The 22319-nt window shown below is 42.4% G+C and overlaps 1 protein-coding gene across 1 annotated transcript in view; it reads left to right on the top strand.

The window, feature by feature from the left end:
- Nucleotides 1-5281: 5281 nt before the first annotated feature.
- LOC133523201 (putative 1-phosphatidylinositol 3-phosphate 5-kinase) overlaps nt 5282-22319 on the top strand; it is a 74251-nt gene continuing 57213 nt past the window's right edge. The window contains exons 1-10 of the mRNA XM_061858680.1: nt 5282-5865; nt 7014-7182; nt 7467-7597; nt 8024-8166; nt 12057-12140; nt 12949-13082; nt 14443-14562; nt 17528-17584; nt 19596-19751; nt 20379-20499. Coding sequence (XP_061714664.1) covers nt 5557-5865; nt 7014-7182; nt 7467-7597; nt 8024-8166; nt 12057-12140; nt 12949-13082; nt 14443-14562; nt 17528-17584; nt 19596-19751; nt 20379-20499 — 1424 coding nt within the window. The 5' untranslated portion in view covers nt 5282-5556. The remainder of the gene's footprint in view (nt 5866-7013; nt 7183-7466; nt 7598-8023; nt 8167-12056; nt 12141-12948; nt 13083-14442; nt 14563-17527; nt 17585-19595; nt 19752-20378; nt 20500-22319) is intronic.

Genomic DNA, 22319 nt, shown 5'->3' with positions numbered 1-22319 from the left:
AACCATAATAATGATAGTAGACATTCTCACGCTCCACTTACAGCTCCTGCCCCTGCTCCTGCTCCGGCCCCGGCCCCGGCCCCAGCCGCGATTCCTGCTGATGTTATCACCTCACAGCCCACAGCTAGGAAACAATATATTAATTCAGATTGTTCACCATACATTGTACATGTACAGAAGCAACAAGAATCTCCCAGCGATGGCACTTCTATACATTCAGTTGCTTTTGGCAACTTTTTAAAACGCAATCATTTTAAAAACATTGTAAATGGCAGTGTTAAGCGTATAGGTCGCAATAGAGTCTCACTATCATTTTCAAAATATGAGGATGCCAACCAATTTCTGCAAGACAGTCGACTGAATGAGAATAGATATAAAGCATTCATTCCATCCTTTAATGTTATTAAAATGGGTGTAGTTAAAGGTGTTCCATCTGAAATGTCTTTGGATGAGGTGAAGGAAAACATCAGTGTTCCAGTAGGTTGTGGTGAAGTCTTAAAGTTGAGGAGGATTAATTATAAAGTCATGGTGGATGGTTCTCCAGTCTGGAAGCCATCACAAACAGTTGTTCTAACATTTGATGGCCAGGTTCTCCCAAAACGCATTTTTATGTGTTATAACGCTCTGCCAGTAGATTTATATGTATATCCAACCATCCAGTGCTTCAACTGTTGCCGGTTTGGTCACACACAGGCTCAATGCAGATCTAAACCCCGGTGTTACAAGTGTGGACAGAGTCATACTGGGTCCTCTTGCACTATTGAAGAGGATTGTGCTTCTTGTTGCCTATGCTCTGGCCTTCACTTTGCTACAAATAAGTCTCGCTGTCCGGAGTATGAAAGACAGAAAAATATAAAGCTTACTATGGCCACAAGTGCTATTTCATATACAGAAGCGATAAAATTGCATCCTCCTGTGACGAAACCTTATGCAGATGTGGTTATAACCACTCCAACATCTCTACCGACCCAGACAACTAGAAATAATAATAATACAGGCACAACTACTCATTCATATAAAAAAACAGTCTTTCTGAAGCCTCGCAGCTTGCCAAAATCCCAAAAAGGTTTTGACACTGCCTCACATTACAATTTAGCTAAAGATTATAACATGCCATCTCCCTCCGGAAATGGTTGTGCCATTGTGCCACAATCTAACAATAAAACTACCAATGACCTCATATTAGAACTTATTCAACTATTAAGCATTAATCTTCATAAAAATCATTCAGAACCGTCCAACGCTGCACACATTACCAGTCCTTCTCATGTTTCCTCCAATAATGGCCAACAATTCCAAAATCCTGCAATGGAATTGTCGCAGTATCAACAATAAAAAAAGTGATTTAATACATTTAATTAAGAAATATGATCCATTTGTTATTACCCTATCTGAAACATGGCTTCGGTCTGAGTCATGTTTCAGAATTCCTGGCTATGCATGCCTCCGTGAAGATAGGTCGGATGGGCACGGTGGTGTAGCCATACTTGTTAAAAAATCATTTCATTTCACTCATGTTCCATTAGCACATAATCATGATTTTTCCATAATTTCAGCACTTGTAGATAACATTTGCATAGTTTCAGTGTACATACCTCATCCCTCACTCACCATACTTAGTGAAGTAAGAAATATCATATCATCTCTTCCTACTCCATGTTTAATATTAGGAGATTTTAATTGCCATCACCCTGCTTGGGGGTGTTACAACTCAAGCAGTTTAGGAGAGGAAATAATAGACATAGCTGATTATTATAATTTATGCATATTGAATACTGGTGTTCCTACTCGTCGGTCTGCTCCCAATGAGAATCCTAGTGCCTTAGATTTATCCATTTGTAGCTCTTCCATTGCACACTCTTTACTGTGGGAGGTACTTCCACTCTCCTATGGTAGTGATCATTTTCCAATTGTCATATCTTTTCCTTTCAAAAATAAACCATTACTTAAAAGATCTCCACTGTTGGCATATAAACTTCAAAATGCAGATTGGGATAAGTTTCGCAAACATATGGATGAGAGGTTGGGAGAATTGCCCAATGTATCTCGGCAACATTTGTTCAAATCTTCTGATGCTTTTGCTAAATTTATAATTAATGTAGCTGATGAAGTATTTCCACGTAAGAAGCCCTCTAAATTTAACATTCCCAGTCCTCCATGGTGGGATTCCGAATGTTCAGAAGCTGTTAAAAAGAGAAAACAAATTGAGTTAATGTATAATAATAACATGAGCGAAGAGAACTTTAATTCCTTCTTAGTTACTTCAAAAGAAACAAAGCAGTTTTTGAAGAAGAAGAAAGTTGACAGTTGGAGGTCTTTTTGTGCATCCTTAAGCCCCAGTACTCACCCGTCAGAAGTTTGGAGGAAAGTTAGAATGTTTAGAGGAGCTTTTGTAGAAAATAGTGGCATCAAACTTGATCATGCAGTAGCTGAATTTTTTTTAGATAGACTAGCTCCTCCATTTGCCCCATTTCCCGTGTGTCTGGAACCGTCTCCCTCGTCTAATACTGATAACGATAACTTGCAGCGTTTTAACAGTCCGTTCTCATTGTTGGAACTAAAGAATGTGCTATCTTATGTGAAGGATTCTGCACCAGGATGCGACGGTATTCCATATTCCTTTTTGACCCATTCTAGTGACAATATTCTAGGTTACTTTCTTAATATTATCAACTCAATATTTTTGACATGCGACATTCCACCAAATTGGAAAATACAGTTAGTGTTACCCTTTCTCAAACCGAATAAACCCCGTAATGATCCAAACTCTTATCGTCCAATTGCGTTATCTTCTGTTTTAATTAAGATTTTAGAACATTTAGTTAAAAATAGGTTGGAGTGGTTTATTGAAAGTAAGAAATTATTACCTGATATTCAATATGGTTTTCGCAAAAGTAGAAGCACATTAGACTGTGTTAGTTTATTAGTTTCTGATATTCTTTTAGCCTTTTCAAAACGCGAATATGTAGTAGCTTGTTTTATAGATATCAATTCTGCCTACGATAATGTAAATATATCAATTCTTGTAAATAAATTGTTCCTCTTGGGAGTGCCTGAACGCTTATGCAATATTATTGCTGCTATGTTTTATGAACGGTCGATCAAGTTAGATTTAGATGATAAAGTATTATACAGGACAGTTTGGAAAGGACTACCACAGGGCTCTGTATTAAGCCCCTTACTTTTTAATGTATATACATACGACCTTAGTTCTAATTTGCCAGATTATATATCTATTATACAATACGCCGATGACATAGTTCTTTACTCTAGAAATAGATCAGTACAGAAGGCCTGCGAGCATATAAATGCTAGTTTAAAGGAACTAAATGTATTTTTAAATAATAATGGGTTAGACCTTTCAGTTCCGAAAACCTCGGCGATTCTATTTTCTCCAAGAAAAAAAACTGTTCATGAAAATTTATCTTATGGTGGATCTGCAATCTCCTTTTGCGAAGAAGTTAAATACTTAGGAATTGTTTTAGACTACAATTTGTCCACCAAGGGTCATTCCAATTATGTTAAAGGTAGATGCGAACGCTCATTAAACATATTGAGATGCTTAGCTGGTGTATGGTGGGGTAGCCATCCTTTCTATTTGAAGCTTATTTATAATTCAGTTATAAGAAGCGTTGTTGATTACGGTTCTTTTCTTTTAACACCGGGTACAGAAGAAGCCTTTAAAGCATTCAATGTCATACAGAATAAGTCACTTAGGACAATCCTTGGTGCTATGCGAACCAGTCCTGCTAATGCTATGCAAGTGGAGTGTGTTGACCCACCTACGCATTTAAGACGTCAATTTTTATCTGACAGATTCATTTTTAGGACTATGCAATTTTCATCACATCCTCTGATCACAAAATTATTGACTCTTTATGATCACATACAGACATCTCCATATTGGCGTAATAGAACTCCTCCTTGTATAATTAATAGCTACCTTAAATTTAAGTCTCTGTCTTCTCCTACTGTCAGATATATTTCCCTTCCTATATACGAGAAAGACTTTGACTCTTTGACTATCTCTCCACAAGTTATTCTAGACTCCAATATTATTAAGCATATAATAAGTGCAAAACCTGTATTTAACAACTTAGTGGGCGAAAATTGGTCTGGTTGGCATCACATATACACAGATGCATCAAAACTTTCTACAAATAGTTGTGTTGGGGTTGGTGTATTTCATCACCAGTATAATGTTGTAGAAAAAATTAAACTCCCTCCAGAGTCTTCGGTATTTACTGGAGAACTATTTGGTATTTATAAAGCTGTTGAGTACGTTTGCATGTTTAATTTAAATAAATGTGTAATTTTTTCAGATTCTAAAAGTTGCCTCCAACTTATATTAAAGTCACCTTTTAAAATGGCATATAATTTCCCTTTGTTATATGATATCCGAGAACTCTTGTTAAAATGCGAAAAGAAAGGGCTTACTGTAAACTTTGTATGGGTGCCAAGTCATTGTGGAATTCCCGGAAATGAGAAGGCTGATCGTCTGGCCGTAGATGCTGTTGCTTCTGGTGATATATTTCCGTATAAAAACTATTGCCATGATCTTCTTTTGCTCCCCAAAAGATATCTCAGGCTAGCCTGGGAGTTCTTTTGGTTTTGGAGCAGCCTGGAATCAGGAAGTTATTACTTTAAGATTCAAAGCGACATCCCTATAAAGCCGTGGTTTTACAATAAAAACTTTAAAAGACGTGAAATATCATGTTTAACACGCATGAGATTGGGCCATACATCTGCTCCTTCTGATCTTGCTAGATTTCAATTTATAAATGACCCTAAATGTGACTGTGGTGCTGATGAGGCTGATATTAACCATATATTCTTTTCTTGTCCCTTATACGATCGCACTGTTTTTATGGAAACTTTACAATCTAAACATATTCCCTTTCCAATAGACATTCCTTCCTTGCTTATTAACCCCGATTTATATAACATCTTAGCTTGGTTCATCTTCCATTATAACATTAAAGTATAGTATTTTATAATATTAAGTATATTTATCACATTGTATTTTTTTTATTGAGCATACCTGACCTGACCACTTTTTCCAAATTCCGAATATCCTTTATTCCTTTCCGCGTTTATTTCCCACCCTTTTACTTGACGTTGGCTATGGGCAACACCGCCTTCAAGTCCATACATAGAAAAAAAAAAAAAAAAAAAAAAAACAATATTTTTTTGCGGAAATTATACAAATACAATACACACCTCTATAAAAAAACAATACAGATAGAAAACAGCATCAGAAAAGGCGGACTTATCGCTAGAAAACGATTTTAACCTATTTTGTATAAATTATATATTTATTATAAGAAAATAATGTGTTTTTGATATTTTTTTGGACAGTTTTATGATATTATTTGCATTTTCTCGGGAATTTACTCTTTAAAACCTGACAACTTTCATTTCAGCCGAGCTGATTGACATTGACAGTGACAAATCAACCAAAATCGTCTTGTTTTCATCGCCTGATTGAATAGCAAAAACAGACGCTATTATTCATGTTACATATCCGCTAAATAATTAAGCGGTTGTACTATCATTATGGATCAGTATGACACATCCCAGCTCACGGAGTTTCCGCGCTTCGAACCCGAGTCGTCCCAGAGCGGGGTATCAACGTTCTTTAACAAATTGTGGAAGTTTCCGATCTTCTCGCCCAGCGAAGCGGGCGAGAACAATCAGAACAAAGCCATAGGAGACGGTAAAGAGGTGTCTCCGCAGAACGAGGATGTGAACAAGCAGGAATATGATGATAAACCGGAACAGGCGAGCTACGCGGTCGAGTTCGAAGGACGAAGCTTGCAAAATGTTTTAAGAAGGATTAGCAGTCTAGTTGCGTTGGGGTCTAGTGTAAGTACTCGTTATTGTATCTGGTTGGAACTTAAGAAATAAATGCAATACAGTTTTATTTCCTTGACACAGTTGTAAATGAATACAAGTCCATGAAACGGAACATTCGTAAAGGCGCGCGATTATATGATAACAGCAAAACATTTCGAATGAAAGAGATAGCATCATTACAGTTTCCAATTACCTATTTTTATAGATCATGCGTAATGAATTACGCCCATTGTTTAGAGTAATGTTGGAAAAGTTAACATTTTAATGAATTAGAAACTAATTAGAAATCTACATGCTACGTAGAATTAGACAAGTAAACATATAAGTAAACAGGATGCACCGGGTATGTTTTGTGTTCTATTCCGTTCAACGAGCTTATTTAATTATGGTGTTGGGATATAAAATGAGTATCTTATTATTGTTTTGCTGCCATGAATTGTGTTATCTAATTATATTATATATTGTGTACTGTCACTAGATCTAGTAGTAGGTGGTCACCTAGCCTCCTAATATAGCAGTAGTGCCACCATCAAATGTGCCAACTTCTGGCCAAAGGGTGTCATGTTTCAGGGTATGACTGTTGAATCTGATACAAGAGCAGCCGATTCAACAGGGCCACGACATTTTGTCGTCTACATAGTGTTTAGTTGTAATTTTATAAAATGTAAATGTATGTTAGTCTATAAGGTATTTGTAATATGGATCTTGTTACCTGAATCAATTTATTAAATAAAAATAAAAATGCATTATTCTCTAGCCGCCCAGAGGTATAGGGGTCTTCGAATCTTTAGTAAAATGGTATTTGTTTTGGCAAGTTTTAATGTTCCGTTACAGTTTTGCAGTGCGTGGATAGAACTGTATAAACTGACCAATATTGGCATCTTAAAGGCCATAATGGGTCTTTTGGGCATAAGTAGTTACAATCCTCCAAACACAAGCTACATAAAACCCTTTTTCTTGATTTTGGTTTATATTTCAAAACAACTATCTATACATTTAAGGGCCTTTTTAGTGCTCTGTACAAAACTTCAGTCTTTTAAATGAGTTAAATGCGTTTTCACACACTTTGACACAGATAGCAAAATTGTTTAACAGTTATAGCAATTACTTCCACTAACACTGAATAAACCAAAACTGCTCATTTGTCTTGCCTGCAGAGTGGCACGAAGTACTCGGACACGGAGCTGGCCCGGTACTGGATGCCCGACGACATATCTCGTGAATGCTACGAGTGCGCGGCGCGGTTCGGAACCCTGCGGCGGCGGCACCACTGTCGCGTGTGCGGACAGGTGTTCTGCGGGCGCTGCTGCTCTCAACGAGTGCCAGGTACACAACAGTGTTGCTGGACACCGTCAACATCTCTAGCTTCCGATGATGCCTCGTAGAGACGCGAAAAACTATTAATCCTTGTAATTTTGGTGTTGGTATGTTATTTTTATTTGCATATTTGTATTTTTTTTCACTGTGGGATGATGCGAATCCGAACATTAATTACAACATCAAGTGAGTATAACAGGTTAGCACGATATTGTTAAATATAGCAAAGTTTTTATCTAAGTATCTAATAACAAGTTAGAAATATGCTTTATTTAATTTATTTATTTGTACAGGTCAGATATTTGGATGCGCGGGCGGGCTCCGCGTATGCAACTACTGTTGCAATGTCGTGCTGAGCTACCTTCGCGAAAACGAGGCGGGCGAGATATCGCCCGACCTCCGCTCCCTGCAGGAGAGCTTGCAGGTATACATCAGTCTCTAGGCTGCACTGGTCCAGAAAATGGACCTATATTAGGTCTAGTCTGTTTCCATATAAAAAACTTTTCTTTATTAATTAATAAAGAAAGCGAAGTTCGATTATTTCGAGAACCATGAGGCTTTCACTATTCTTATAATTTTCTGGACCAGCCTGTTGGTGATTAGAAGGTTGACACCCAATATACATCCTACTGCTGAGCACAGGCTTCCTCTTTTACGCGAGACAGAATGGGCTATAGGCTAAAGTCCCCATGTTGATCCAATGCGGAGTGTTCACACACTTCTTTTAAATTTCTTTATGGATGTATGCAGGTTTATATTTTCCTTCACCGAAAAGAGGTAAATATCAATTGCTGCTCACGTTGTCTGTTCAGCCAGATTTGGACGCAGTGCAGATGTTATTACATTACAGGCCAAGTTCCCGGACAACAAGGCGAACGCGAAAACGCGGGACAACTACATGTTCGCGCGCGAGGAGGAGCGAGGAGGCGCCCGGGAGCCCCTCCCAGAGCTGCTCCCCGCGCTCCGCTCCTCCCTGCCGCTCCTGCAGCACAGGTACACACACACACAGACATACAGGGGAACGCGGGACAACTACATGTTCGCGCGCGAGGAGGAGCGAGGAGGCGCCCGGGAGCCCCTCCCAGAGCTGCTCCCCGCGCTCCGCTCCGCCCTGCCGCTCCTGCAGCACAGGTACACACACACACAGACATACAGGGGAACGCGGGACAACTACATGTTCGCGCGCGAGGAGGAGCGAGGAGGCGCCCGGGAGCCCCTCCCAGAGCTGCTCCCCGCGCTCCGCTCCGCCCTGCCGCTCCTGCAGCACAGGTACACACACACAGACATACAGGGGAACGCGGAACAACTACATGTTCGCGCGCGAGGAGGAGCGAGGAGGCGCCCGGGAGCCCCTCCCAGAGCTGCTCCCCGCGCTCCGCTCCGCCCTGCCGCTCCTGCAGCACAGGTACACACACACAGACATACAGGGGAACGCGGAACAACTACATGTTCGCGCGCGAGGAGGAGCGAGGAGGCGCCCGGCAGCCCCTCCCAGAGCTGCTCCCCGCGCTCCGCTCCGCCCTGCCGCTCCTGCAGCACAGGTACACACACACAGACATACAGGGGAACGCGGGACAACTACATGTTCGCGCGCGAGGAGGAGCGAGGAGGCGCCCGGGAGCCCCTCCCAGAGCTGCTCCCCGCGCTCCGCTCCGCCCTGCCGCTCCTGCAGCACAGGTACACACACACAGACATACAGGGGAACGCGGGACAACTACATGTTCGCGCGCGAGGAGGAGCGAGGAGGCGCCCGGGAGCCCCTCCCAGAGCTGCTCCCCGCGCTCCGCTCCGCCCTGCCGCTCCTGCAGCACAGGTACACACACACAGACATACAGGGGAACGCGGGACAACTACATGTTCGCGCGCGAGGAGGAGCGAGGAGGCGCCCGTGTGTGTGTATGTCTATACAGGGAAACGCGGGACAACTACATGTTACACCTACAGAACTACTCGTACAGGCATTACACGTACATTTCCAATCCGGTCATAAAATTAAATTATTCTTTTATGCAAGAAATATGGCGGTAATAAATAATGAGGTGGTATATTTTAAAATTAAATATTACATTAATGGTGACCTTTCATAGGTTTTTAGTTTAAAATTATTTCTGGTTCTGGTTTAGATTTAGTTAGCGCACTCAGCTTCGCTTCGCTCGTCGTCTCACTATGCGCTTTGTGCAAACATCGTTAAAACTGCTCTGTGGTGTCCAAGTGAAATTCTTACGAATAGAATTCGGCGCAAAAATAAAACAGATTTTCATAGTTACGAAAAAGAGTTAAAGACTAATTGAACAGTTTCAGGTCTTTGAAGGAGATTTCGGAAGTAATGTCGTGAGTGGTCGTGTTGCTGTCGTCACACCATCATTCGAGCTGTATATATTGTCATTTTATGTCCCACAGTAAAATATCATGTATATTTGACGACCGGTTTGGCCTAGTGGGTAGTGACCCTGCCTACGAAGCTGATGGTCCCGGGTTCAAATCCTGGTAAGGGCATTTATTCGTGTTATGAGCATGGATATTTGTTCCTGGGTCATGGGTGGGAAACTGGGTAAATGGGTCAGAAAACTATGTATTTAAGTATTTATAAATATTTATATATATATCGTTGTCTAAGTACCCTCAACACAAGCCTTATTGAGCTTACTGTGGGACTTAGTCAATTTGTGTAATAATGTCCTATAATACTTATTTATTTATTTTATGCTCTTCCATATTGTTTTTGATAGAAATATAAGTAGGCTGACATAAATAGTTCTATTTTTCTTTGATATTTGGCTATTTGTACATAAAAGCCGTATTGGAAGTAAAGTCAAACGTATGCTACTCGTACACTGTTTCATTATTGATGTACCTAATGTCCTATCAATCACTATTTTATTGTATACGTTCAAGAACAATGGACCCATTGTAACTGAAAATAAAACCATAATAAAAAGTGATTATGGTTTTAAGATTTTGAAGATTATGCTAGTCGGTTGCTGGAGCATTCCACGGGCTGTCCCGTACGGACGCGTTTTACCTATGTGTTGCGACTTTTTTTTCGGCTTTTAAAGCAGGCGATATTTTTGTGTGTATATTTTTGACCATTAATCACAGAAAAGGAAACTCTTGTACCAGCAAATCTTCAGAAAAATCGCGTTTGTACGGGACAACGGTAGACCACGGTTTTCAGAACCTATATTGAAATATCAATAATAGTGTATTTCATATGGATCTTAAAATAATATAAACAAAAACCACACTGGGCTCGTGAGTTACAATAAGTAAGTACGTAAGTAAATATTCTTTTCATCAAACTTGCTCGAAAAAGATCTTATTTCATGCAGATGTGCTGAAGGACAAAGGCCTATTTTGTTCCCGCGGGAGTTATGGATTGTGAAAAAAAAGCTATATAGCTTTTTTTTATTAAATCACTTATTCATATAAACCAAGTAGCATAAATGAGTTTTACCTTTAAAATACTGACGTTTATAATTTAATATTTTTGTTTATGTTTAAAATTAGTTAATTTGCTTAATTTAACAGCCGTTTAAAATATTTTTACATAATTTTCAATTGTGGCTGAATGCTGAATAGGTCTGTGCCTTCGATGCCTCACCTGCCAAGAAATTACAAAATGGCGGACGAATGTTTGATATGTCACCGTATTTAAGAATTGTTTCGCTTAAAATTTAGTTTTTTCTTCGCAAGTGTGATGAAAAACATTGTGTAACTCCGGGGGTAAGAATATTTCAAACTCGGGTCTTTAATTCCCTCCAGCCTGCGGCTGTCGGGAATTACCACACTCGTGTCCAAAATTTCACTTACCCCCCACGTTGCACAATGTACTATTTCTCAAACTTGCTATGAAATGATAACATGACTTACGTCAAATTAGGTCCGGAAAGACCACATATCAGTTGCGATGAGTGAAGATGATATGTAAAGGAATTTCATACAGCCTTACACACCTAGGCCTGTAAGGCAACCTTCTTTTGTTTTTAAACGTCAAATTATGGCACGTCTTGGCATTCAACCTCAGAAAACCTATAAGCAAATTTCTGCCATTTTGCTGTTTTTTTTTTTTTTTTTGTGTTTGTTAAATATTATTACCTAATGTGATAGGTTATTCAGTGCGTCGGATTCCAAAGGGGACTGAAAATTTGATTATTTTTGCGCTAAATAGGACGCACGGTTTAGGAGACGGCCCTATAAAGTTTTTTTTTCAGTCATGCAGAAATCTTTATAGGGCTGTATCTCCTAAATCGTGCGTCGTAGCGCAAAAATAATCAAATTTCCGTTCCTCTTTGGAATCCGACGCACTGAATAACCTATCACATTAGGACATGAAACAATCATCATCATCATCGTATTATTTTTTATTATTTCATTGCAAGTTTGAGAAAAGCACTATACAAATCTCGGCGAGAAACGGGGTTGCCGGCCGCGTATCCCTAACCGTCCTCGCTACGCTCGGCCGTCTATATCTACTTGGCCTGCAACCCTTCGTTTCTCGTCCTCTATACTATTATTGCACGTAATAAATAACAATACGTACAACTTATATGTAAATCATCACATCAGTTCATCTTACATGTAAAGTGACAAAGTCTTGAAAAAGTAAAATACAATATTATGTATTTTTGGAATTATGTTGACTGAGTCGTGATTATTGTCCATTCTTTTTTGACCCATATGGACGACACTATAATTATTACCTACTGCTTGTTTTCCAACTCGACCAGCAAAGTACAAACACGAACACTGTTATCTGACTATCAATGCACCTAATGCCTTAGCAATAAGGTTCATGAATTGGCAGTTAACAGTGGACATCAGGACAGTGGAATCAGTGTGGTGAAATGTCACTGTCGGCGTGAAACAGAGACGTGATATTGCAGGTACCGCCTGGTGCGCTACAACGGCGTGTGGCGTGGGTCCGACGTCATGCAGTGGCTCATGGACAAAACCGGCCACAAGACCAGGTGAGAGCCGCTGATATGCACAGTCTAATATGGCGGGGGCTATCATACATAGACATATAGACATAGAATATTTTTATTTAACACCACATTGAAACATGTTTACAGGCAATACTACAAAACATTACAAGCCTTAAAATGAAACTTAATTAGGCACAAATTTATGTTTACATGTAGATATAAAAAACTTTTAAAATTATGATGCTAAAAAGGAGCGAACCTCAGCATGTGTTGCAGCAGGCTTACCTACTACAACGCTGGTTTTCAGGCCGACCCTTCGTACAATACGAATTTACTTGCTGCTTGTCGGAAACTGTATGGCTAAGACTGTTTGTGTAAAAAATAATATAGGTATGCAAATATATGTTTATGTTTATGGATATATTTATAAGATTATACTGTATGATACTATGACATATGTGATAGTAGGTTTAATGTTTAGGCTAAATAAATACGTTGGGTAATAAAGTATATATTGAGGAGATAAATAACATGAATGTAATAATTTTACTATGAGTAAGTACCGAGATTAACAAAGTTGAACGGCGCATAAGAACGATTTCGACCACTACAGATACGACGGCATACATCATTACTCTTACCACAAAGTATCGCCAAAGTCACAGCTTGAACTTAAACACATCCCAAGTAAAATAAATGCATTGTAAAAATGATTTTGTACACATAATTTGGCTCCCGTGATCTCAATTCTTTCGTCGGCGAAGTCAACAATAACGCATATACTCGTACTTCATATTGAATTTGGCTCTCATTTCACCTTTTATGTTTTTGGTGGGATATTTTTGTACAGGGCACAAGCTCGAGCAGTGTGTCAAGCCTTGGTATCGGGCGGCTGGCTGACCGGCGTGCCGGAGCCCGCCGCCGTGTTCGCGGACTACGCGCTGTACCGGCCCGCGCCCGCGCCGCCCGACAATGCACGTGAGTGTACTTACTTAGTATCGGGCGGCTGGCTGACCGGCGTGCCGGAGCCCGCCGCCGTGTTCGCGGACTACGCGCTGTACCGGCCCGCGCCCGCGCCGCCCGACAATGCACGTGAGTGTACTTACTTAGTATCGGGCGGCTGGCTGACCGGCGTGCCGGAGCCCGCCGCCGTGTTCGCGGACTACGCGCTGTACCGGCCCGCGCCCGCGCCGCCCGACAATGCACGTGAGTGTACTTACTTAGTATCGGGCGGCTGGCTGACCGGCGTGCCGGAGCCCGCCGCCGTGTTCGCGGACTACGCGCTGTACCGGCCCGCGCCCGCGCCGCCCGACAATGCACGTGAGTGTACTTACTTAGTATCGGGCGGCTGGCTGACCGGCGTGCCGGAGCCCGCCGCCGTGTTCGCGGACTACGCGCTGTACCGGCCCGCGCCCGCGCCGCCCGACAATGCACGTGAGTGTACTTACTTAGTATCGGGCGGCTGGCTGACCGGCGTGCCGGAGCCCGCCGCCGTGTTCGCGGACTACGCGCTGTACCGGCCCGCGCCCGCGCCGCCCGACAATGCACGTGAGTGTACTTACTTAGTATCGGGCGGCTGGCTGACCGGCGTGCCGGAGCCCGCCGCCGTGTTCGCGGACTACGCGCTGTACCGGCCCGCGCCCGCGCCGCCCGACAATGCACGTGAGTGTACTTACTTAGTATCGGGCGGCTGGCTGACCGGCGTGCCGGAGCCCGCCGCCGTGTTCGCGGACTACGCGCTGTACCGGCCCGCGCCCGCGCCGCCCGACAATGCACGTGAGTGTACTTACTTAGTACCGGAGCCCGCCGCCGTGTTCGCGGACTACGCGCTGTACCGGCCCGCGCCCGCGCCGCCCGACAATGCACGTGAGTGTACTTACTTAGTACCGGAGCCCGCCGCCGTGTTCGCTACGCGCTGTAAATTAGCGACACAGCGTATAGTTACGCGCGGTTTGTATACAAAAAGAGATAGTTTCGGCGCGCCGGCGCCGGGCTTGGAACCGCAAGTGCTGGTTCCCCGTCAACCCCTTATTCATGAACACTTGTAGGTTTGTCTCGTAGCCAAAAGTAAGCCCCATTTAGACGGATTTTCGTTACATTTTGGTCGTTCGACTGAATTCGTTGTACCTACTGTGTAGTTAGCAATGTAACGAATATTGCATGCAAGTGATGCAATTTCTTGAAAAGTCTAAATGGGGCTTAAGTATCACGCATTTGCCTATTTGTTTGTATAGAATTTGTCGACAGTGTTCATCAATTTATCAAAGTATCTGAACGGAAATTGAATCTAGTTACAAACTGAGACATTAAAAAAACTTGCTTAATAATTGATTGGTTTTTTCAGCCGTGGACGAAGAGCACCCCCACCCTCGCCTGGCGGAGAGCGCGTCCTCGTACTGCCTGGCGCTGGACCTGGGCGAGAGCTCCGCGCGGCTCACCAGGACGCCCCGACCCAGCGCGCCGGGTGAGTCCTCTCATCTCCGACACCGGATACTACGCCACTCAATCAATGCTAATAATATATAATGGTACTCATATTAACTTTTGATGAAACACGAGTCATGTTCTCATGTTTCATGACAAACTAACATAGTGTTGAGTTGCTCACTCGTGAGGCACCTCATTTGTACCACTCATTTAGTTAAATTGTCGCAGAACTTCACACCGCATAAATGTCATACATCACTCCTCAATTAATTTTACTCATTTACTCGCGCGCATCACACACAGCTCTTACCACTCAAACCATTCAAACACTTCAAATTTGAAAAAAAACTCTCAGCCTTTCAAACTCACTCGCGTTCCTCACAACTCGCAAGAGAGTCGCGAGGCGCTCGGTGCTCGCCGACATTCAAATGAAGAAATGAGTCATTGACGTCATCGCATTCATCGCTCACACTATCAACTGCCCAACTACAAACCTTATTGCAAGGACAAAAGGTCCACCGAGAAATGCGTTGTGTTTTGTACCATTCACTCGCCTCACTGTGACATCCCCTCAAAAATCCTTTCAAAATGAAACAATGAATTAGATTTACCGAAAGAGGGAGTGAGACAGACATGCGCCGTGCTTCAATAACACCTCATCGAAAATACGTTAAAAATGAAACACGAAAGAAAACAAGCGTAAGCGTCCGCAAGCTTACATACATATTACGCCATTTTGATCCTAGCATTGCTAAGTTACTTGTCAAAAGCGAAAAATCTAAGTCATCAAAGAACCTACCGAAGAAAGTTTTTTCTCTCTGTCGCACTTGTAATTTCATACGTAAGTGCGACAGCAAAGCAAAACTTCGTGGTTCGCGGTAGGCCTCCATATTTGTTAGCTATTATTGTACTAACGCGCATACCAGTATAACCTGACCTCAAGACTCATATTGCTGGTGTCATGTATAATCTGAATCAATTAGACTGGACAGTGAAATGGTTACTTGATAAGCGATTGAAATGCCAACTAAGTCTCACTGGGCATTTACGAAGCTAGCTTAGAAACAGTTATCGTTTAAGAGACCAAAATATTATTTAAATTATTGAAATATAATATAGTGGCGTACACAAAATATGATATTTTACATTAGTTTATTAATAAAAAAGTAAATATAATTTGTATAGGTGAAATAAACATGTACATTTTAACGATTTGAATTTGTAATACTTTTTGTTAACGTGCTTCGTATAGTATTTCGATCATTTATGATTTTGACATATTTATAGTACGAGAAACTCGAAAAAGTTGTTCGTAATCTTTAGTTGTGTTTTATAAATAGTGATCAGTGACCATTCTTATAATTATACCAAAATAACAATATATTAACATTGTTTTCGCGATAAAATATACCTGTGGGTCTTTCTTTGTGTCTTTTGCATACAAAAATCAAGTGTATATTACACGCCGGTGGCATTACCGCGCGAACGTTATTGAGGCTTTCGTTTGTTATCATATTACAATGCTATTATTACTGATAAATTATGAGGTGGTAAGTTAGTAATTTCTATATAATAATGGTACAAAAAATATTGGATTTGTTCTCCTTAGTTTGTTAATTGTTTGTTTGGTAGTTTATGGTTAGTATTTATTTCAATATATGAATGTTAAACTTAAAATTATATCAAGTAGCAAGGATTGATACTGAACAATCTAACAATAAAAATAATAAACTGCTAAATTAGAACAAGTTTCATAAAAGCATCAAATTAAGTTGCAATAGGATGTATGTACTTTAACTCCTTAGTTTGATTCTTAAATGTATGTCTTCTGTTGTTAAAGTTCTGTTTTAAACCTCCAGAATTGCACTCCAAGTAAATATTTAAAAGAAAGTTTAGCAATGCCTAAATATGTATTTACATTAAATATGGTTTGCTGCCGTTGGAGTTGATGGAATAGTCGGTGCTGCAAAACTGCTAGTACCTCTCCTCATTTGAAGTAAGACATTGTAACACCTCATTTTAGAGAATGAGGTACTCATACAAACTCATTTTAAATTGATGTCCTACCCATCACTAAACTAACATGACAATAATCATGGCTACTAACGGGAATATACTTACTTTGGTTGACATTATTTATACTTGATATTATGTAGTAACATTAATAAATACTAACAATACTGACATTTAGTTAGTTTAGTAGCCAATGTATAGTGGGTATTGAACAATGTATCCTATTCATATGATCATTAAAAAACGTGTATGTTTGTTGCTTGTCAGTTTAATACATGTGCTGTTTTTAAGCAAAAGGGGTAGTTAATGGTATACAATTAGTGGTAAAATCAACTGGGAATTGACCGAGTAATCTGAAAATAGACTCCTTTTGTCTCAAGTCGTTCCAAATGGTAATGCCTTATTCCCAGGTTTTTAAAAATCGTATACAGATCATAAATAATCGTCTTTGGATTATTTATTTATTTGATCTTTATTGCACAATAGAAAAAACCTTACAGTAGTTAAGTACAAAAGACGGACTTAATGCCATAACGCATTCTCTCAGTATTAATACTATGAATTGCGGAAATGGATCCAATCCACAAACATCTGTCAATTAAAATTTTAACTTTTTTGCCAGAAAGAAAACTCATTAAATTACTTTTGAGGGTTCTTTAAATCATTACCGAAACTTATTTTGCCGAATGACGTATGTCTAATACAAGACAAAGGTACTTTTTTATACTACTCGAACATCCGTAGCAAACAAGAATACAGCCCGCCTGATGTTAAGCAGCTTATGGACGCCTGCAACTCCAGAGGAGTTACATCCGCGTTGCCGACCCTAACACAATGCACTCTCCTCGTAGAGCTATCGATGGGGGTCGTTTATACTTTAGCATCATACAATGTAAAAATGTCGGTTCGGGCGCCGTTTGGTCACAGTTGTGGGTGTCACGTTCATGTGTGTGTGGGTCATGTGGTGTCATGTCGTGTCTTGTCTCCAGAAACGAAATCATCCCCGTCGAGCGAGGAGGAAACACCTAACTTGGAACAAAGCGAAGGTAAATTATTACTTTCATTACGCATGATCATTATAAATTGTCTATGTTTGATGATTGAAGGACAAATCTAACTAATCAACAGAGATCGGGGTAAGCTGTTTTCAGTTTTTGCATAACATGGACATACCTTGTCATTTAATAAGAATAATTTAAGAATAATTTATTATCATAAAATAATACATAGTAAAAGTTGCACAAATGCTGTCCTGTGTGTCCGTTAATGGTAATTGCCCCATGTGTAATTGATAATTATAAACTAAATAAATTATTTTATTTCGGCTGCCTTCACGTCACGTCGCAATCAAAACCTACGGAATGTGATTAATCTACTTTACACAGCTTTCTGCTTAAGTGAGATAAAAGTTTCATCTAGTATTAAACTAAGCTTCCTTAGATAATATAATTATTATTGTATATCCCTTCCACTCCACTCACAACAGTGGATGTAGAAGGACCATTTTCTATATACAAATAAAGCTCAAATAAAACTCAAGGCGAAACAAATTAAAAATTGAAAATATAGAAAAGCTTATAGTTATTTATTACAATAGCACAGACAATTTAATGTACAATAAATAAAAAAGTTTAGCACTCGTTTTGTAATGATATTTAATTTTAGTTTAATCATTTCAGTCTTGTCTTCTTTTATATATCGTGTTAACGCGCACTCGAACCTATTATAACTAGTATTATTATATATGCATTTCATTTTTACTCGCATTACAAAAATCATAGCAACAGGACGTGTTTTACTTCTCCACTCAATTATGAACCTTATTGCATTCGCTATATGGATACTCCATATCCATATTAACATCTACATGACATTAATGACGTAAAAACAACTCACTCCCGCCGATCTCTGCTAATCAAACATGATCCTACGTACATACAACAATACATTTTTGTATAATAAATACATAAGTTACATAACGCAGATACCTAATTTATGAATTGTGAATAATTACGTATTTTGATGTTTTTGCATCTAAAGTGATGTAAATCGTAGATAATGGACAAAATATCTTCATTACCATAGAACCATCTCGGGGCCATGTTCACTCGTTAATTTCTGCATGTTTCCATGGGGCACACGATAGTTAATAGTTTGACAATGTGGCAAATTTGTTATTCAACTCTTCGTGCTACTATTCATACTCGAGTAAGCGAAAGTATCCACAGTTTGCACCTAATAACTTTAATTGTCACTCTGGTGGACCTTGTTATCAACTTTTGACAAATGAAAGGAAAACTTTACAAGCTGGCGTTGTGAAATTGTGATTTTATTTAATATTCTGTGTTGTTTTGTTTGTTTTACGTGTCAATGGGTACACTGAAAATCAGCGTCGCAACACTACTGATGTGCTGCGACACATGCTGAGTGTTGTTGTTATCCTTTTTTGGACCATCTGCAGCACTGTAACTTCTAATATATCTAGATTTAAGCCTATTTCAATGTTGTTGTGTATGTGTGATTTGAATAAAATCATCATTCATTTATTTAAACCCTTTTTCTACTCGTCGACTGTAATGGTTGAATTAAGATTGCGTATACCAAACTATATTTACGTATTTTTCACGTATATGGGCTCTCAACTCAACTATAAAATTTGTTTCGATACGCCGTAGTCAATTATTAACAAAATTGACCAATCACGTGCCGCCGCGCTCCCATACAACGGGGGACGGACGGGCGGGAGCTCGCTCGTTTATGTCTTTTTTATCTACTTAGATACTTACCGATTTTCATTATATATTTAGATTTTATAGTAAAAAAAATATATTTTTGAAGACTTGTATACAATATTTTTTCTACGATATAATCAAGCTTTTCAATCTCGTACCTCACTTAGGCAACTCGGCAAGCTTCGTTGCCTAAACACGGCACTCGAATTAAAACCTCTCAATGATATCACGATTGTATAGAATACTATTATTGCGGATTATTTCGAGTTCTAAGTTGTAGTGAGATTTTTCTGTTATCCTTCTTTTGTTACGATATATTTTCCAGACCCCAGCGAGGGCCTGTGCCCCCGCGTGGCGGCGGCGGGGCTGGAGCACCTGCAGCGGCTGCTGCGGCAGGGGCTGTGCGCGGAGGCGCTGGGCGCGGCCTGGCTGCACGTGCTGCTGCCGCTGTGCGTGGCGGCCGCGGACGCCACCATGCCGGGTATTTCTACCATACTTACACCGTTTTATTTGTTCAAAAATATTAAATCATTGACCATGTTGCTTGTAGATATCTCAAATTCAAAGTCACAAATATATTTTCACCGCACCATCTGCTAACGGCCCTCTTGAGTGTTCAAAAACGAATGAGAAAGTTGCATTTTATTCACATTTAAAAGGCATTTTCTGAGGCGGCACCTAGATGGCAAAAGGTCCGAGTCAGAAAATGGCTGTTTTCACCGAGGTATACATAGAGGTTTTCTCAAACACGCTCTAAAATACTGAAAGCGGCAACTTCGTTTAGCGCAGCGGGAGCAAAGTTGCCGCTTTCCGCCCGAAGGGCAGAAAATGGAATTTGTATATACGAATTTAATTTTAGGTTGGATAGTTAAACAGCTGTTGACTGTATGGGGTTCATGTGAAGAAAAGCCGAAGGTTCTAAGACGAAGATGTATTTCGGAAAACACAAATAGCACCGGGTTACATTAGATATGCTACAATCAAATTTCAACCGTAACTCTAAGTAATTAAAAGCTAATTTAACATGACATGGTTTTTAATAAGTAAAACATAACTAGGTACAGATATAACGAGCGCATCGCCAACAACAGCATTGATTTGTTTTCAGACATGCACAGCAGCGACATCGACATCCGCAACTACGTGCAAGTGAAGAAGCTGCCCGACGGCCACATGCGGGACAGCTGCCTGGTGCCGGGCGTGGTGCTCACCAAGAACGTGGCGCACAGGTACCGGCCCGGACCCTGAGGGCTGCGTGTGGGAGGCTCGTCGGCTCGGGCTCGGGATCAGAACGTGGCGCACAGGTACCGGCCCGGACCCTGAGGGCTGCGTGTGGGAGGCTCGTCGGCTCGGGCTCGGGATCAGAACGTGGCGCACAGGTACCGGCCCGGACCCTGAGGGCTGCGTGTGGGAGGCTCGTCGGCTCGGGCTCGGGATCAGAACGTGGCGCACAGGTACCGGCCCGGACCCTGAGGCTCATCAGCTCGGGCTCGGGATCAGAACGTGGCGCACAGGTACCGGCCCGGACCCTGAGGGCTGCGTGTGGGAGGCTCGTCGGCTCGGGCTCGGGATCAGAACGTGGCGCACAGGTACCGGCCCGGACCCTGAGGGCTGCGTGTGGGAGGCTCGTCGGCTCGGGCTCGGGATCAGAACGTGGCGCACAGGTACCGGCCCGGACCCTGAGGGCTGCGTGTGGGAGGCTCGTCGGCTCGGGCTCGGGATCAGAACGTGGCGCACAGGTACCGGCCCGGACCCTGAGGGCTGCGTGTGGGAGGCTCGTCGGCTCGGGCTCGGGATCAGAACGTGGCGCACAGGTACCGGCCCGGACCCTGAGGGCTGCGTGTGGGAGGCTCGTCGGCTCGGGCTCGGGATCAGAACGTGGCGCACAGGTACCGGCCCGGACCCTGAGGGCTGCGTGTGGGAGGCTCGTCGGCTCGGGCTCGGGATCAGAACGTGGCGCACAGGTACCGGCCCGGACCCTGAGGGCTGCGTGTGGGAGGCTCGTCGGCTCGGGCTCGGGATCAGAACGTGGCGCACAGGTACCGGCCCGGACCCTGAGGGCTGCGTGTGGGAGGCTCGTCGGCTCGGGCTCGGGATCAGAACGTGGCGCACAGGTACCGGCCCGGACCCTGCGTGCTGCGTGTGGGAGGCTCGTCGGCTCGGGCTCGGGATCAGAACGTGGCGCACAGGTACCGGCCCGGACCCTGAGGCTCATCAGCTCGGGCTCGGGATCAGAACGTGGCGCACAGGTACCGGCCCGGACCCTGAGGGCTGCGTGTGGGAGGCTCGTCGGCTCGGGCTCGGGATCAGAACGTGGCGCACAGGTACCGGCCCGGACCCTGAGGGCTGCGTGTGGGAGGCTCGTCGGCTCGGGCTCGGGATACGAACGTGGCGCACAGGTACCGGCCCGGACCCTGAGGGCTGCGTGTGGGAGGCTCGTCGGCTCGGGCTCGGGATCAGAACGTGGCGCACAGGTACCGGCCCGGACCCTGAGGGCTGCGTGTGGGAGGCTCGTCGGCTCGGGCTCGGGATCAGAACGTGGCGCACAGGTACCGGCCCGGACCCTGAGGGCTGCGTGTGGGAGGCTCGTCGGCTCGGGCTCGGGATCAGAACGTGGCGCACAGGTACCGGCCCGGACCCTGCGTGCTGCGTGTGGGAGGCTCGTCGGCTCGGGCTCGGGATCACAAAATTACGTGATACTCTTAAGCTAGTAAGAAGGTGCTGCCACCTGCAATCCGAGCACGCAAGGTTTCTTGCTCATTATTGACCCTGTGCTTATAATAAGGGGGCTACTGCGCTGCCTTTCATAGTTCAAGCATTAGCATAAAATAAACGAGATAAGTAGGTACCGTAAGTCACCATAATCCTTTAGGTTGCCTACTTCATTCTCGAGTTGTTGAAGCGATGACTGTTTGTCTATTAATTACGTTTCAAATTAGATTGACTTCATAAAAACTTCGTAAAAGAGCCCTTGAGGCCTACTTGCAGAATAAATTTTTGAATTTAAACCGTTTGCATTTTCCCACTCAATTGTTAACTAAGCAACTGG

The sequence above is a fragment of the Cydia pomonella genome, chromosome 12 (assembly GCF_033807575.1).
Source record: "Cydia pomonella isolate Wapato2018A chromosome 12, ilCydPomo1, whole genome shotgun sequence".
In the NCBI taxonomy this organism is placed as follows: domain Eukaryota; kingdom Metazoa; phylum Arthropoda; class Insecta; order Lepidoptera; family Tortricidae; genus Cydia; species Cydia pomonella.
This window is presented reverse-complemented; position numbering and strand designations above follow the sequence as displayed.